Genomic DNA, 17,678 nt, shown 5'->3' on the forward strand with positions numbered 1-17,678 from the left:
ATCTCTTCTTAAACAGTTTTATTTTCAATCGATCCACGCTAATAAACACACTGGACAACTAAAATCAAATCCAGACCAAAAAGTATATTGTTATCTTACATATTTTACATCTAGTAGGAGCTGGACTAGTTCAAAAACTCGTTTGACATTTGAACCCGTGACCTTTGCCTATGTGACATTAGACACTTACCTCTCCAGCACAGTGCCACTGGTGGATGTTGGCGTGGCGATGTCCCCGTCCGGAGTTCCGTTCCCAGCGTTGAGGTTGGGGGAGCATGCGTTGTTGACGGAGGCAGAGGAGAAGTCGTCGATAGGCTCGTCGGGCCAGCCAAACTGCTCCTTGGTTTTACCGTAGATCTTTATAGAGTCCAGCATGGTGACCCCGGCCGGGTCCACGGACGCCCCGACTGGGTGAAAGGAGGAGACGTCAGGCAAATGTTTTTGGACCACGGAATTTCCTAATTACACGTGCGAGCAGACATCCGCGTCAAGGTAAAGTGTGAAAAAGTATAGCGAATTACGTCACTAGGACGCGCTGAGGCAAGCACACTAATTAACAGAAAGGCGTCTCCTTACTGAAGATGGAGAGCTTCTTGTCGGCCTGCAGAGCCTCCTCCCGGGTGAAGGGGAAGTCAAACCAGCGGGCCCGTGTCATGTTCATCTGCATGGTGCGCCCAAAGATCTCCAGGTAGGAGGGCGCCCGCTCGATGGCCTGAGAGCCCACCTGCACCCGCAAGCCCGTCATCACCATGGAACTGTTGTTGTTCACAGCCTCTATGGTGAAGCCTCCGGGCTGGGGGGGGATTGACACAACAAACACCTCTAATGCAGGCATCTTCCTGTGGTCAACTCTAAGGCTAGCGTACAAATGATTAAATCCGAGCAGGAAGAAGAAACAAGAGTTCTTCTTGTCAGAAGTAGAAGAAAAAAAGGCTACAAAAATTTGGAGAAAAAAAATGAAAATATCGGGTAGAAATGCCGTACTCAAATGGGTTCACAAATGTTTCCCATCTGACTTAAATCCTAGGAAACCACATGAAACCCGTTATGAAGGAGGCATACCTTGGTATTGGCCACATACATCCCAGTGGAGTTCAGTCGGTGTTTGATCTGCTGTCCATTGTAGACCTGCAGCAGGTCGTTTCCGCCAAACTCCACCTCGGTCAGCTGCTGGTTGTGTTCAAAGAAGTCCACCGGGAATGTCACCTGACTGGAGGTACGCGTGGCTGAAAGGGAGATCCGACATTAACATACAAATGAAGCACATTTCATCCCGTTTTCCTCAAAAGGGTTAACAACTTAAAAAGGTCTTAGGAACAAAAACAGTACTGCTGATCACTTAGTAATGTTTAAGTTTAAATGCAGCAAAGTCAAGCACATTTCATGAGTTTTGTTTGTCCAGCTTGCTGAGGAACTAAGAGTCATCGGGAGAGTACAGCGAAATGCCAAGAGACTCACTGGCGGCGGCCGCCTTGCGCTTCCTGACAGGCTTCATGATGGAGATGGCGGAGCTGGGCTGCAGTGACGGCTGCAGCCAGTAGGAGGTGTTCTCCACGTTGGCCATGTAGATCCGCAGGCTGCCGTCCTCACACAGCAGGATCATCGTGGTCCGCTGCTGCTCATTTGACGCCGTGTGGCGGATCGCCACCATGTCCTGGATCTAGGCGGTGAGAGGGGAGGGGTTAGGGCGCCAGGGTTACGCCGACCAACACAGTGACGAAACGCATTAGGGCGAACGGAGGATTGAGACGTTTTCCGCCCGGCCAAACGGCGATCAGGGGTGTTCTACCTTGGCCTTGGCGGGCAGGGTCTTGATCTCCTGGATCAGGAAGGTGTCCGGCTTGACCATGATGACCAGGGGAATGCCGGTGGTCTGTTGGACGCAGCACACCAGGCCGGGATGGTTCATCACCTCGGACCACTGGCACAGGGCCGGGGACGCCTTGCTGCCGCCGTTGGATCTGCCGGGAAAACACCGGGAGCCGGGTCAGAGAATAACAGGGCGGACGTGGGCCTGCGCAGGCGGTCCGGTGAGAACGCACTAAAACAAAGTAGAGCTCGAATTGCTTTTCAACTCAGTGAAGACAGAAGTCTTGAGGCGCTCAGGCCTTCCTCACCCTTTCACACTGATGGCGAAAAGCCTCTGGACGTCGGTGGTGCTCCTGCTGACTGTGGCGGCGAACGACTTGCCCTGGCTGTAGCTGAAGAACAGCATCTGCAGCACGTGGCTGTAATAGACGGACACTCCGCCGCCCGCCACCTGGCCGTTACTGTCCTGGAGAAACACAGGGCAGAGAGAGGACACAGTCAAACCACATCCAAAACCACAGCCAATGGACGCAGACAGAGAGAGCCACGAACAGAGGAAAAATAAGAACGCTGGACGAGGGGCTTAAGCCCCGGCCTTCAGGATTGGATCCCCACTATCAACGAAGAAGCTCCGAACCTTGAGGTCCTCGTGGTTGATCTCCAGCACTGAGGTGACATAGAAGGGTCCGTGCTGAGCGCTGGACGACTCCTCCATGACCTGGGTGTACATGTAGCCAGCGGAGGACATGATAACGATGATGCTCCTCCCCTCCTCGTTGAACAGGAAGGTGGCGTCCCGAATCTTTGAGCTCGGCAGCAGGAAGTAGTACATGGGGCTCAGAGCGTCTGCCGACAGGTCGTAGATCTTAAGAGCAAAACGGAAAAGGTTAGAAGAAAAAAAACACGGACCAATCCCAGACTCACATCGGTGTTGATATTCCAATTTGACAAAAAGTCAAAACAATTTATTTTAAATATTTGAATTCTATTTTTGTTTACTCAGAGTCCGATTTTTACTGTTAGATTCCTTTAAAAGATTGATATCAGCCAATCAGGAACGCTTTCACAGCAAACAGCTACACATCCAAATAGCCACAGGAAGAAACAAGTCAACCTGTCTGTTACAACAAAACGATACACACAGCAAAAAGGCTCTCTCAAGATCAAGACAACGGCACCTTGACGAAGTCAGCTGTGATGATGGCCAGTTCTGTCTGCGAGCCAGGGAGCCAGATGGCCTTGATAATGAAGTTGCCGGTGGCCAGCTGAGGGTGGAGGACCAGGTGGTCCGACACGGAGCCGGTACTGCTGAAGGTCAGCACGTGGCAGTCCTGGAACGGGAGGTCATTTCACCGCGGCGTCAGCAAGGAGGGTTACAAACCACAAACCCTACGGTCCACAAAGTCATCTAGGACTAATCCACAAACCCTACGGTCCACAAAGTCATCTAGGACTAATCCACAAACCCTACGGTCCACAAAGTCATCTAGGACTAATCCACAAACCCTACGGTCCACAAAGTCATCTAGGACTAATCCACAAACCCTACGGTCCACAAAGTCATCTAGGACTAATCCACAAACCCTACGGTCCACAAAGTCATCTACGACTAATCCACAAACCCTACGGTCCACAAAGTCATCTACGACTAATCCACAACCCCTACGGTCCACAAAGTCATCTACGACTAATCCACAACCCCTACGGTCCACAAAGTCATCTACGACTAATCCACAACCCCTACGGTCCACAAAGTCATCTAGGACTAATCCACAAACCCTACGGTCCACAAAGTCATCTACGACTAATCCACAAACCCTACGGTCCACCAAGTCATCTACGACTAATCCACAAACCCTACGGTCCACAAAGTCATCTACGACTAATCCACAAACCCTACGGTCCACAAAGTCATCTACGACTAATCCACAACCCCTACGGTCCACAAAGTCATCTACGACTAATCCACAACCCCTACGGTCCACAAAGTCATCTACGACTAATCCACAACCCCTACGGTCCACAAAGTCATCTAGGACTAATCCACAAACCCTACGGTCCACAAAGTCATCTACGACTAATCCACAAACCCTACGGTCCACAAAGTCATCTAGGACTAATCCACAAACCCTACGGTCCACCAAGTCATCTACGACTAATCCACAAACCCTACGGTCCACAAAGTCATCTACGACTAATCCACAAACCCTACGGTCCACCAAGTCATCTACGACTAATCCACAAACCCTACGGTCCACAAAGTCATCTAGGACTAATCCACAAACCCTACGGTCCACAAAGTCATCTAGGACTAATCCGGTCAGTACCTTGAGCCCGCAGACGGCCAGGTAGTCCTCGTTGCAGGGGTTCCCAGTGAGGCTGAGCACGGTGAAGGGGACGGGGGCAGAGGCCAGGCGAGTCAAGGTCAACTTCCTCTTACTGGAGTCGGCCTGCTTCAGGAGGGCAGACAGCTGCAGCACCGTGATCTGGAGGAAGGTGTTTGTAACGTTATATAGACGACGGATGAAGTGACTGCAGACACACTGAAGCCTTAGTTAGATGTATAAAACAAGGAACAAACTATGAACACAGAAGAAGAAACCAAGTCTCATGGAGTGGCGACCGACGTGGGGCAGTGGCTCATGACCAGTGGTCTCGTGTGACTCGGCACTGCACAGATTGTACTCCAAGTAGCAAACCAGTGGGAAAAGGCAAGTCGCTCTGGAGGGTGTCTAATGTCTAAGTCTAATGTAAATATAAACCAGTGTAATATTGTTAAGTCATCCAATCATTCAAATCTAAGAGACCAACAAGAAAAGCAAGTAAGTTCAACATTTCATGACCTCGTAGTGAACCCTGTGTGCGCGCGTGTGCCCACCTTGCCCTTCTCGTGGCTGACGGCGAGGTGTTGGCGGCGGCCGTGGGGCGACGATAAGACACACATGGCAACGCGCCGCAGCACGTGGGCACTGATGAGCTGCCGGATGGTCTGACCCTGGTCCCCGCTGTAGTTCATACGGACGTTCTCAAACGCGCCCTCCTGGGAGCCCAGCGTTGGCACCTGGCGAGAGGGAAAAACGATGAACCGGAGTACATGACCCAACAGAGGATCACCGCCGGGCAGTGGTTGTCCAAGCTCCCCACGGGGAGCTGCAGCCGTGCATGGTTATTCCTACTCCTGAGCTGGCACCCATGATTCAACGCATCTGCTAATACTCAAGCCCTTGATTAGCCAACATGCTGTGCTAGTTCTGGGGAGGTTTGAAAACCACGGCTGTAGTGAAGGTCGTCCACTCGGCCACCGTGTGGACGAAGCCGGTTCGTTGCCCAAAGATGCATTAAAAAGTCCACAGTTGTAGCAGATTGAAGTCACCAGTGGAACAGATCACAGTGAAATCCCTACAGGCTGCAGTACAAAGCCAAAATGATTGTACCATGAGTTGGTCTGTCATCTCCACATTCTTGTCCAGCGTGTGAAGCTCGTTGAGGGCCTGCTGAGCGCGACTACTGCTCCCCACTGCTGAGGCCTGCTGGAAGTTGATCTGGATGGCATCCATCAGGAAAATCAGCATCTCCAGGACCAGCGCTGCCGTGGAGGAGCCAGACTAGGGAGGGAGAGGTGGTCGTCATTTTAAACAGCCTGCCTGGACTGCTGGATATACGGTATTCCATAAGGGGTCATTCTTCATGCCAAGCACAACAGGGCGAGTACAGAAACACCCCCATGCCTGGCTAATGCCCACGTCTGCCGTCAACTCACCACTTGTGCCAGCAGTTCCTCCTGACATCCCTCGATGTTCTTACACACACTGCTCTTCTTGGGCCGGTCCTCTTCGCCAAGCTTGCCCTCACAGATGGTGACCTATGACGTGAACCATGTTGTTTAAATCAACTTCACAGACCCCAGCACTCAGCTGGTTGTCTTTGGTCTGTCCATGAAGTGTTTTCATGAGGCGAGGCACTTTTTGGGGAAAACACACAATATTCAAACCTTCCATTGGCCCGTGTCTCATCTGTACTGACCTTGCCCTTGTCGCTGGAACCCAGGGAGGTCTGATGGCGAATGGCGCTCTCGGGCATCCTCAGTTCGCTCTGAAAGGCGGACGACTCCTTCATGGCGGAGCTGATGCCGCTGCCAGGGCTGCGTTTCACCAGGGCCTGAAGGAGGGAATGAGGACCCACGGGGTCAGACATCACAGGAGGGAAATGCATCTTGGAACGTCTCAAATGGCACCCTACTCCCTCCCTATACAGTGCACTACTTTTGACCACGTCCCACTGGACAGAGGGTTTCTACAAATGTTTGTGAAGTACGTTGAGTCCATGGTGGAGGCGTTGATTAACACCCACCGCCCACAGCTTTAGGCACACCAATCAATCAGGTATGAGCCCCAGTCACCCCATCTATACGTCACTGTTGTAAAGAGGGGCAATTTGAGTATTTCTGGCCTTTCTGAACAAGTCAGGCCATTGTCCTCGGACCTCTGTCTTTTTTTATTTATTGCGTCATTCTCCATAAACTGTAGAAACTTTAGCGTGGGAAAATCCCAGGTGGTCAGCTGATATTAGATGTTGGAACCACCACATCTGGCACCAACAATCAGCCTACTGTCAGTCTCATTATGTTTGGTTGAAAAACAACTAAACCAGTTGACTATGTCTGCATGAGATATAGATATATATAGAGAGAGAGAGAGAGACAGCAACAACTTGCCGTTTGTTTGCGTTAACTAGCAGGCGTATCTAAAGTGGCCAGTGAGCATATTTTCATGTACATGTGTGGGCCTGTATGAACGCCTTTACATAAACATATGCTCTACAGGTATGCCTAAAATTCAATACAAGATGGAGGATTTATTAATTCTCTGTTTAATTCCCAAACCCCACCTGACGGTTCTCTCTGGAACCCCCTTCAACAGGACTCTGGTCAAAAGTAGAGAACTATGACGAGAACAGAGACACATCTAAGGAGCAGCAACAAGCTCTCAAGACCATAGAAATGCGACCAAATATACAGAAGTCCAGCCTCTCTTCTTAACCATTCCAGTGTCCTCTGTGATGCGCGTTCTGGGGCATTTCTGCCCGCTGGAAGAACCCCAAACTTCAATGGAGTCAGAGTGCAGGACACCGGGATGAGCATTTGACAAATAAAAACACCTCCTCATCACATGTTGATTTCATGATGCCTTGTGAATGTTCAGTTACCCCAGTACCAGAACCAGTAATGCAACCCTGCAGCATTACCTAATCGCGACAATACCTTACTGGGGCCTCAGGTGGCCTTTTCATTGATTGTTACATTTGGTTCTCAGTGAAAAAGCAATTGTCTGTATGGCCTAAGATCGCTAACTTCAATTGGTCGAAAGAACATTTCGCCTTATATAGGTGGGGTTTTCACAAGTCGAATATGGCTTTTGTTAGTCTCCTTCAGCATTTGGGTGTTGTCAAGTTTGTCAAGAGATGTTTAGACAAATTAACACCATGCATAGATTTTATAATGGAAGGCTTCATAATGCCTTAGGGTTGCTTTTGTGCCTTTGGTACCAAGGGCCTTCAATGGGTGTAAGACATCATGAAATAAGCAGATATTTGCAACATTCTGGAGTGTAATGTTCAGCCCGGTGTCCAAAAACAGCACCCGCGGTTTGCTGTGTCTTCCAGCCTGACAAATTCAAATTCACCCCAGAATGGTTCAAGAAAAAAAGCTTGACTGAAAGAAAAAAAAAGCAGTTGGTGGAGGTTGCCTGCTTCAAATTGAATGGGTAGGTATAAGTGATAGAGGATGGGTGATATAGGATGGGTGGGGGTAAGTGATATAGAATGGGTGGGGGTAAGTGATAGAGGATGGGTGATATAGGATGGGTGGGGGTAAGTGATATTGGATGGGTGGGGGTAAGTGATATTGGATGGGTGGGGGTAGGTGATATTGGATGGGTGGGTATAAGTGATATTGGATGGGTGGGTATAAGTGATATTGGATGGGTGGGTATAAGTGATATTGCAAGCCAAAGTTACCGCAGTGGTTCTCTTCCCATGATGACCTGAGGTGTTCGGTCTCACCTGGCAGCTACCATCCTCCTTGGCCCCGCAGTCACAGAAGAAGGAGCCATATTTGGCATAGGAGATCTCGTGGTCTTTGTGACACACCTTGGCACACACTGTACACACACCTACCCCGTCCACCATCTTACAGGTATGGCAGTGGTACCTGGGGGGAGAGGCCGTTCACTCATCACATTAGTGGGAGAGGCCGTTCACTCGTCACATTAGTGTGAGAGGCCGTTCACTCGTCACATTAGTGTGAGAGGCCGTTCACTCGTCACATTAGTGTGAGAGGCCGTTCACTCGTCACATTAGTGTGAGAGAGCGCGCACTTCAATCACAGCATGTTCTTTTAAGGCGTCCAAGTGATAAGTTGTCTCCTGTCATATGGTACCCCTCCATTTTAAAACACATCAGACTGGTGTTGGAATGGGTTACAGGCAGTTTACGCCCCCTAATATTAAAACAAGACACACCCTCCGACATTAGCAGGACAAAGTCTAGGTTGAATGTACACGCTACAGACACAGGGGAGGAGCTTATTTTTACCAATGCTGGTTCATGAACTCCTTCTGGGTGATGGTGAAGGTGCACAGCTTGTTGCACAGGGAGTCTTCGTCCTACAAAGCAAAAGAAACTGAGTAAATGTTTTACAGGGAACACAAACAATAACCGGTCCTGTTGTGATGGGTCAGTTCAGGTAGTGCCTCAGCGTTTCACAGAGTCTCCAACCTCCCTCACCACTGAACACATCCTCCAGGGTGCATTCAGAAGGCAGTAACGTGATGTTTGTCGCCAAGATACATAATGAAGACAGCTGAAATTAATCTGGACATTCCAGAACATCTCAACCATAAACCATCGGCCGAACTTCGTTCTAAAGGCATTTAAGTGGATTTCGCCAGTCTGACATACACCTAACGATCCAAATCAAATCTGATCGCGGAAATCCAGACACACAGCGTGAAACGTCAGGTTTCCGGTGGCCGTCCTATCAACTCCACTAAGAGCCCATCGTGGTGCACCTCCGCCTGAGCTTCGAAGCGGGGGTCCGTACCGAGTCCTCGGCCTGCGAGTCATCGTCCTCCACAGCCAGTTCCTCCACCCAGTCGGAGTCCACTTCGATGGCCTTGTCCTCCCCGTCCACCAGCAGCATGGAGGAGCCCTGCCCGCTGCCCTGCCTCAGAGCGTTCATCACGTCGGCCAGGTAGGAGATGATGTGGCAGGAGCACTCCAGCATGGTGGCGTGCTGAGGGGACAACGGCACGAAGGACACAGAGTTCGCTTTAAACCCCCAAGGCTGTTAAATTGAGGTTTTGAGAATTCAGAACAAAAAAAAAGGTGTTTCTCACTTTGCCCTGGGAGACGTTCGCGCTCACTTTCTCAACAACATTCTTTTGGGTCAGGTACTTTTTACTAGAAAACAGAAGAGAATAATATTGCAAATCTAGCTACATATTTAATAATATTTTCAATGGATACATCTGCGTTTAGACTTTATTTATATGATTCATGCTGTTCCACACAGTTCAACTGCAAAAAATAACAATATTATTACTGATGCAATAAGACGGTGTACATGGTCCCTGAAAAACAAATTAATTACAAATCTCTCACCATCTGGTTAGCCAATCGATGGCCGCACGGTGCAACTGCAGATGCCCCGCCCCCTGTCCAGCACTGGCCAGGGTCGCCATGATAACCATGAGTTCCGGGAAGCCCGCTCCGTCCCCGTTGGCCAGCATGTCCGTCGCCATGGGGATGAGAGTGCTGAGCAGGACAGTACACACGCCCTCGCCCACCTGGCTGTTGTCCCGGACGATGTGTGTGGTGAGCACCTGGACAAACAGATCCGACGTGAGCGCCCGTCCTTAGGCACAACGCACCGCGGAGTACCTGCACACAGCTCTTAGCCACGGAATTTGAGCAAAACACTGCCAACACCTTATGGCGTGACATAAAGGGTATTCGTGCTTTGATATTCTAAAGTATGTTTGAAGCGTCCCCATGAGCAGTAAAGCTGACGCCCTGTCATTCAGAATTTCGAAGGAGCAGGTTAGGAATCCACAGGGTCGTTTCAGGACACACACACACACACACCTGCAGCAGAGCCCGGTTCTCCTGCACCGTCTCCAGGTGCTCCGAGTCCTTTGGGGGAGTGGCCGTCATGCGCGTGAGCCACGACTGCAGCCGGGAGGGCTCGACGCAGGCCAGCTGGGCCAGGGAGCCGCAGAGGCACAGCAGGCTGGGGTTGGGACTCTTCTCCACTGGGGAGGGGCGGGAGGAAAAGAGGTCAGTAGGTTAACGCCTAAGCCGCTAGTCGGAAGGGCACAGCGCGTGATTGGACACGAGCTCACAATGCTGAAAGAACGTGCGGCGTGTCACGTTCCTAACAACGCTACGTGGCCCGTGGTCTCGTCAAGGTTTTTAAGCGTGGCCCGACTGTTTTGGGAAGGCGGCGAGTCGGATGACTTACTGAGCTGGAAGAGTTTGGTGAAGAACTTCAGCACCCGGTTGCAGAACTTCGCAGAGAGGTTTTCATTGGCTGTCGCCATCATGATCTGGACCAGTTCACCGCTGAAATACCAGAGTAAACGGCACATTCAAACACCACGCTGCTATTTGTTGGGTGGTGTAGAACGGACATGTTTGAGAATGCACAATGCCAGGGTCGCTAGGTCCAGACCAGCCAAATGAACGTCATACCTGAAGGAGAAGAACTCCTCCATGGCCTTCCGTACTTGGCTGTTCTCCAGCTGTTTCTCCAGGTACTGAAGACACTCCTCCAAAACAGACTCATCCAACCCACTAGATGACACAGAGAGATGCATGTCATTGACATATCGGTTGGGAGGCTGGACTGACTGGCTGGCAGGGTAAGAGGCTCACTGGCTGACGTTTAGGGTGACCGGCCGTTCAGGCTCACCAGATCACCGGCCGGCCGCCTCACCAGATCACCGGCCGGCCGCCTCACCAGATCACCGGCCGGCCGCCTCACCAGATCACCGGCCGGCCGCCTCACCAGATCACCGGCCGGCCGCCTCACCAGATCAACGATTGCCCGCCTGGCCGACTCCCTGGATTACCTATTGGGGTCGGAGTGATGGGCAATGATGTTGTAGCACCCGGTGACAAGTCTCTCATAGACGCGGGCCAGGAAGGAGTCCGACTCAGCAGGGCCAAGGATTCGCTCCAGGGAGGTGGAGCAGATCTCCGCCACGCTCTCCGTGCTGCTCTCCAGGAGGAGGGGGAGCAGGCTGCGCACTACCTGAGGGGGGTTCAGCTCCTCTGTCCTGTGGAGGGACGGGTTAGAAGAGGTTTAGCGTTGCCCTGCCAGGGTCATGGAAGAATCCCACGTTTCGCCCCCAACAAGAAGTTTGAGGGTGCAACACCAGAAACATGGTATTAATGAGCAAAATCACCACAGATGCCATTTAAGGTACACTCCAGTGACATGATTGTAATTTCAGCAACAAAAAAAAAAAAGGTGAAAGGTGGGTGATCATGTGACCAGCAGTGCCCTTTAAAGCCCCTTGTGCATCTCTCAGACAGCGACTTACACAATGAGGTCCCCAGTGAGGCGAACCAGAGAGAGCAGGATGTGTTTAAGAGAGGAGGCCAGGGCCAGGGACTGGTTACTGAGCGTGCCCAGATGCGCTGCCTGGATGGCACTGATGTAGCTCTCCGAGGGGATGGTGTCGTTGGCAAACGCGTTGCGCTGAGGAGAATAAGAGACAGACGGGATGTTATTACCGTGACCATCAAACCGCTCCTCTGGCGCAGGCGTTCCACCATGTTGTTGTAGCCGCAAACCAGCCCGCCCGATCCACCCGATCCATGATTTGATTATAGGTAGGTTTGACTAGGCGTGCCTCTCTGGAATAGACCCAATAGATTGAAAGAGCGGTTTGAGAAAGCAATCAATTAACAAATAAATCAATCACTAGCCTGGAGGAAGAACATTTTATTACTGGACCTGTATTGGCTCTAAGCTCTCAACCAGGGGTGGGGGACCACTTTTTTTTATGGAGAGCCAAAGATATTATTTTTTCATCCAATGCGTTTGGCACGATCGATTTGCAGGGGAGAAAATAGCATCAATAAAAAAGTACAATAATGTATCGGCCCATTATAATATAAATAATTTAGTTTCGTCTTGATTTTGTTTTATTACCCATTTAAAGAAAATACGCCTTACTAGTGCTGCCTGTCTTTACACAGACGCACTGTAACGTCAGACATGTCAGAAAACTCATCGTCTGGGCCCAGGAGATCAAACCTATTGGGGTTTAATCGGTTCGATCCGTTTTTCTGGCCTCCACAAGGGGTGGCTCAGTCACCCAACCACACCGGCTTCCACATGCCCCTGGGGGGGTACATCCAGAACGTTGCCGGCCCCCTCTCGGGGTACACACCCATGAGCCGATGTTGGGGAACTCGTTGGTGTGGATGCTGTTCCATGTCTCACACAGGGTCTGGACAGCCGAGGGCAGGTTCTGCATCACCGTCTGACCTGAAGGCGGGCAAACACATTTAATTCACTCAAAGAACAACAACTATCCTTTTTAGATCCTTTTTTTGTGTTCAATAAAAAAATATTTACATTCAAAACTAGTTCTCTAAGACAGTATTTCCCAATCCTGGTCCTCGGGACCCAAAGGCACTCACGCACTTAATTGAAATTAAAGACTTGAAGATAGGTTGATTACATCAATCAGGTCTGTAACCGGTAGGGCAACATTTGAATCACGTGTGCAAGTATTAGGCCAAAAACTAAAACGTGCACTCTTAGGACCCCAGGACGGGGAAACACCGCTCGAAGACCAACACCAACAGCAAAGGTGAGAGGAGTTCCAAAATAGTCAGTGCCTGAAGACACTCGACCCACCGCGGAATGACTTCCACACCAACCTGTGCTCCAGAACGAGTCGCGGGTACGTACCAAGCAGGTTGGCTTTACAGCGCATGGAGCCTATTGAGAGCACGGCGGCGTAGCCCTGGAGCTTGGCGTCGGACAGCTTATTGTCTCCTTCCTCTGGAAGACTCATCAGCAGGTAGGACCTGAGACACAGGAAGGCAAAAGCTACAGCTCCAGAGGTTCCCACGAAATTATACACTTTCAACCAACCCTGAGAGAAAGCAGTCTTCATCAGACTGTGAACATTCATGGTTCATAACTTCAGTGCCACCAGCCTCAAGACCTTCCCACCTGACGTCAGACTCGCTAGCCCAAAGATCCATGGCAACTAATACTGAGCTACGTGTAGACCTGAGTTGTGGAACAGCACGGTGAGCAGAGGCAGGGCGGCCGTTCTGACCTGGTGAAGGCTGTGTACACATCGATCAGCTGCAGGGTGGCTGGCAGCAGGTTCTTGGTAATCTCAGAGGACTTGTGCGGGTCCGTCTCAGCGGCCACCTTACTGAAGTGTTCATCCAGGGACACCTGGACCTTGGAGATGACGGCGTCCAGGGTATAGATGGCCTGCAGGGAGGGCACCTGGTACAGGGGCATGATGGAGGTGGGGTCCACACATGAGAATGCAGAGATCTGTGACAAGACATGGGAGAGAGTAGACCAAGGTTATACACATGCACACACACTAATGGCTTGGTGAGTAAAATATATACAATCACTGTCCTGAATAGTAAAACCGCTATTACAAATCAGGGCTCGTCATTTTGTTTGGCAAATCTTTAAAATGCGATAAGGTTTAAAATAAGATGCATATTGCCTTTTTCTTTTTGAGGCTTTTTTTTGGCTTCGTCTTCATACAAACCCGATTCCAAAAAAGTTGGGACACTGTACAATTGTGAATAAAAACAGAATGCAATGATGTGGAAGTTTCAAATTTCAATATTTTATTTAGAATACAACATAGACGACATACCAAATGTTTAAACTGAGAAAATATATGTTGATTTCAAATTTTATGGCATCAACACATCTCAAAAATGATGTGGCATCCCCTCTTCTTTTTATAACAGACTGCAAACGTCTGGGGACTGAGGAGACAAGTTGCTCAATTTTATGAATAGGAATGTTGTCCCATTCTTGTCTAATACAGGCTTCTAGTTGCTCAACTGTCTTAGGTCTTCTTTGTCGCACCTTCCTCTTTATGATGCGCCAAATGTTTTCTATGGGTGAAAGATCCGGACTGCAGGCTAGCCATTTCAGTACCCGGATCCTTCTTCTATGCAGCCATGACATTGTAATTGATGCAGTATGTGGTCTGGCATTGTCATGTTGGAAAATGCAAGGTCTTCCCTGACAGAGACGACGTCTGGATGGGAGCATATGTTGTTCTAGAACTTGGATATAACTGTCAGCATTGATGGTGCCTTTCCAGATGTGTAGGCTGCCCATGCCACACGCACTCATGCAACCCCATACCATCAGCGATGCAGGCTTCTGAACTGAGCGCTGATAACAACTTGGGTTGTCCTTGTCCTCTTTAGTCCAGATGACATGGCGTCCCAGTTTTCCAAAATGAACTTCAAATTTTGATTAGTCTGACCACAGAACACTTTTCCACTTTGCCACAGTCCATTTTAAATGATCATTGGCCCAGAGGAAACGCCTGCGCTTCTGGATCCTGTTTAGATACGGCTTCTTTTTTAACCTATAGAGTTTTAGCCGGCAACGGCGAATGGCACGGTGGATTGTGTTCACCGACAATGTTTTCTGGAAGTATTTCTGAGCCCATGTTGTGATTTCCATTACAGTATCATTCCTGTATGTGATGCAGTGCCGTCTGAGGGCCTGAAGATCACGGGCATCCAGTATGGTTTTCCGGCCTTGACCCTTACGCACAGAGACTTCAAACTTTTTGCAATTTTTCTCTGAGAAACTCTTTTCTGATATTGCTCCACTATTTTTCACCGCAGCATTGGGGGAATTGGTGATCCTCTGCTCATCTTGACTTCTGAGAGACACTGCCACTCTGAGAGGCTCTTTTTATACCCAATCATGTTGCCGATTGACATAAGTTGCAAACTGGTCCTACAGCTGTTCCTTATCTGTACATTTAACTTTTCTGGCCTTTTATTGCTACTTTTTTGGAATGTGTAGCTCATGAAATCCAAAATTAGCCAATATTTGGCATGACATTACAAAATATGTCTCACTTTCAACATTCGATATGTTATCTATATTCTATTGTGAATAAATATAAGTTGGAGATTTGTAATATAAATATAAGTCCATTCCTTTTTAACTCACAATTTGTACGGTGTCCCAACTTTTTGGGTATCGGGTTTGTAGTTAGACGCAATGGTTGTATTTGCTTCCAATAGGCCAATTAATCTGTGAAGTGGTGGTAGCGATTGCTTTGTTTATCAGTTTGCTGTGCTCGTTCACTGCCAAGCTAGTAGGGGTGCGGTTAGGCAAGTAGGCGTTGGGTTAGGCCCTCCCTTGTTTGTTTCTGATCGTTCTGAGTACTTAGGCTTCCTCATTTCCTCACGTGGAGGCTTTTAGCAGCATTTTGTCTAGTGCGTTGTTGCCTGCAACTAAGACCGTTCCGCCAAGTTATTTGTACTGTGTCTCAGCAGAAGACTTTTTAGTAACTTACAAAAATGTAACAGAAGTAACAAAACCCCACCTGTCTAGCAATGTAGTCTTCAGCCAGCTCCACATCATACTTGACAGTGCTGCACTTGGAGGCGGCGACGTCGATCAGCAACGTGGCTTGGTCTGCCTTCATCCCCTGAAGGACCAGGTGCTCCTGAGATCGACCAGGAAACACACAACGTTTTGGAAGGACAAACGACAGACATTTCAGTTTGATCTGACCATGCAGACCGCCTAGATGGAATAAAAACATTAACAACTGACTTGGGGGACGGAGATGGGCTGACGTTAAGGCCCGTATGAATGAGGACAGTCTTTACCCGGCCAACACATCTGCCGACCAATCAAACGTTTGACTCCTTTAAAAGTCACGCTGACGGAAACGCATGACCATTTCAATTGACAGACCAAATGCACCGGCCGGCCACGGGCTGACGGCCACGGGTGTTCGCGCACACCTTGATCCAGTTGATGTATGTGGCGACTCTGAGCCGCGAGGACCAGCGCAGGGTGTGGAGGATGTCGCTCTCGCTGGGTTCCCCGAGGCCGTCCTTCAGCTGTTCTACGTAGGTCCTAGAGGGAGGCAGAACCCCCAGAATCCTCCAGAGGACCAGGAAGTAGTACTGCAGGGAGCACGCCTCCTGGGAACGCATTGTAAGGGGGGGGGACACTGGCGTTAGTTTCAGAAAGACTGAGTGCGTTCAAACACTGCGGAGGACAAAGGGAAGGAGCTGTTTGGCGCCTCCCTCACCATGGGCGTGATGGGCTTGTTCTCCTGCCTCCTGGCCATGTCAAACTGAGAGCCGGCCGACAGCAGGGACACCAGGCAGGAGTACAACTCATCGTACTTCACCGCTCCGTTGAACAGTTTCTGGAACACCTGTGAGAAGTGAAAACACGGCAACGTAATCCCGTCAGGATATCAAGGTTTTATGACGTAAAAATCACAATACACAAGACTTTTCCTCCTAAACACAAAGGCACATTTTGCACAAAAGAAGAACTCACTAACTTCAACACAAGAAGAGAAAGGTAAAAGGTAAGCGTGAGCGCTGGGTCATTCCAACTCTAGACGTTAAAATGCAGCACAGATTTGGTCTGAGGCATGTCTGACAGGGAGTCAGTCTCACCTTGGTGTCCAATCGGTTTCGGTCGTCCTCAGAGGACTCCGGGGACAGAACGCAGTAGAATTTGGGCTGGACAACGGTGGAATCTAAGAGACACGGACGACGAGCCATTTTTTAAAAAGTGTCACACCGCAACAAGTCACGCGACTCAAATACCCATTACAATGACCTGAAGTCCAAAAGCACTGGCGCCGCTGAGAGGAAACAGCGAAACGGGCTTCAGCTGCCACTCGTACATCAATGCGTCGGTGCTACGGACGAAGTAGAACAAAGGCCTTGACTTACTCCTACCTGCAGAGCAGTGCTTGGACCAGTTGTCCTCCACCTCCTTGAAGCCGTGGTAAAGAGGTAGAACACTGCGCTTGGAGCCGTCCTGGACCGAACCCTGGGTCGACGACGGCGGGGTCAGCAGATTGTACTGGACCTGTGTGCAATACAAGTACAACCAGCCAGCCGATTAGCAGACACAGCGGCCCAGATGGACTCGCGGTCAGAGCATTCACCCCGGGACGGCGAGGCGGGACGATGGTTTCTGATTGGCCAACTGAGGCGGGTGGGGGGGGGGGGGGTCAACCTACCTGTTCAAACAGATACATGGGGGCCTTTGAGTACTGGTGGAGCAGGTAGTGGAAGACCAGAAGGATTCGGGCCAGGTTGAGAGGAACCGCTCTGAGCTGGGCCTCCTGGTGCTGGAGACCTGCCACCTGACAGAAGACATGGAAATTGATTAGCATTGATTGCGGATCAATGTTGACTGCGTATTTGTAAGTTTTGATCACTTTTTACTTTATTCGTCTTTAGAGGTGAAGAATTAACAGGCAATTTTCCAAATGTCAATTTCATGCAGGGAATTTCGTCATTATTTAAAGAGTCCCCATTAACACACCTCGGACCAGAGTCCTCATAAACACACCTCGGACCAGAGTCCCCATTAACACACCTCGGACCAGAGTCCCCATAAACACACCTCGGACCAGAGTCCCCATAAACACACCTCGGACCAGAGTCCCCATAAACACACCTCGGACCAGAGTCCCCATAAACACACCTCGGACCAGAGTCCCCATAAACACACCTCGGACCAGAGTCCCCATAAACACACCTCGGACCAGAGTCCCCATAAACACACCTCG

At 49.9% G+C, this 17,678-nt stretch overlaps 1 protein-coding gene across 9 annotated transcripts in view; it reads right to left on the reverse strand.

The window, feature by feature from the left end:
- The window catches only part of ubr4 (ubiquitin protein ligase E3 component n-recognin 4), a 64,947-nt gene that overhangs the window by 32,793 nt on the left and 14,476 nt on the right, over positions 1 to 17,678 (reverse strand). For 6 of the 9 annotated variants that reach the window (XM_029124224.2, XM_029124225.2, XM_029124223.2 and 3 more), the window contains exons 18-49: positions 17,124 to 17,249; positions 16,831 to 16,969; positions 16,549 to 16,631; positions 16,170 to 16,298; positions 15,877 to 16,059; positions 15,450 to 15,572; positions 13,170 to 13,399; positions 12,794 to 12,912; positions 12,267 to 12,364; positions 11,412 to 11,569; positions 10,938 to 11,144; positions 10,558 to 10,659; positions 10,328 to 10,428; positions 9,952 to 10,118; positions 9,469 to 9,689; positions 9,204 to 9,267; positions 8,909 to 9,100; positions 8,401 to 8,471; positions 7,825 to 8,017; positions 5,833 to 5,967; positions 5,570 to 5,671; positions 5,244 to 5,414; positions 4,688 to 4,870; positions 4,137 to 4,295; positions 2,988 to 3,140; positions 2,447 to 2,674; positions 2,118 to 2,275; positions 1,790 to 1,961; positions 1,459 to 1,660; positions 1,063 to 1,226; positions 577 to 793; positions 191 to 407 (exon numbers count right to left, since the gene is read on the reverse strand). In XM_029124224.2, the coding sequence (XP_028980057.2) occupies positions 191 to 407; positions 577 to 793; positions 1,063 to 1,226; positions 1,459 to 1,660; positions 1,790 to 1,961; positions 2,118 to 2,275; positions 2,447 to 2,674; positions 2,988 to 3,140; positions 4,137 to 4,295; positions 4,688 to 4,870; positions 5,244 to 5,414; positions 5,570 to 5,671; positions 5,833 to 5,967; positions 7,825 to 8,017; positions 8,401 to 8,471; positions 8,909 to 9,100; positions 9,204 to 9,267; positions 9,469 to 9,689; positions 9,952 to 10,118; positions 10,328 to 10,428; positions 10,558 to 10,659; positions 10,938 to 11,144; positions 11,412 to 11,569; positions 12,267 to 12,364; positions 12,794 to 12,912; positions 13,170 to 13,399; positions 15,450 to 15,572; positions 15,877 to 16,059; positions 16,170 to 16,298; positions 16,549 to 16,631; positions 16,831 to 16,969; positions 17,124 to 17,249 (4,967 nt within the window). The remainder of the gene's footprint in view (positions 1 to 190; positions 408 to 576; positions 794 to 1,062; positions 1,227 to 1,458; positions 1,661 to 1,789; positions 1,962 to 2,117; positions 2,276 to 2,446; positions 2,675 to 2,987; positions 3,141 to 4,136; positions 4,296 to 4,687; positions 4,871 to 5,243; positions 5,415 to 5,569; positions 5,672 to 5,832; positions 5,968 to 7,824; positions 8,018 to 8,400; positions 8,472 to 8,908; positions 9,101 to 9,203; positions 9,268 to 9,468; positions 9,690 to 9,951; positions 10,119 to 10,327; positions 10,429 to 10,557; positions 10,660 to 10,937; positions 11,145 to 11,411; positions 11,570 to 12,266; positions 12,365 to 12,793; positions 12,913 to 13,169; positions 13,400 to 15,449; positions 15,573 to 15,876; positions 16,060 to 16,169; positions 16,299 to 16,548; positions 16,632 to 16,830; positions 16,970 to 17,123; positions 17,250 to 17,678) is intronic. The other 3 variants (XM_029124228.2, XM_029124220.2, XM_029124226.2) reach the window with 3 other exon arrangements.

This window comes from Esox lucius, chromosome 12 (assembly GCF_011004845.1).
Source record: "Esox lucius isolate fEsoLuc1 chromosome 12, fEsoLuc1.pri, whole genome shotgun sequence".
NCBI lineage: Eukaryota > Metazoa > Chordata > Actinopteri > Esociformes > Esocidae > Esox > Esox lucius.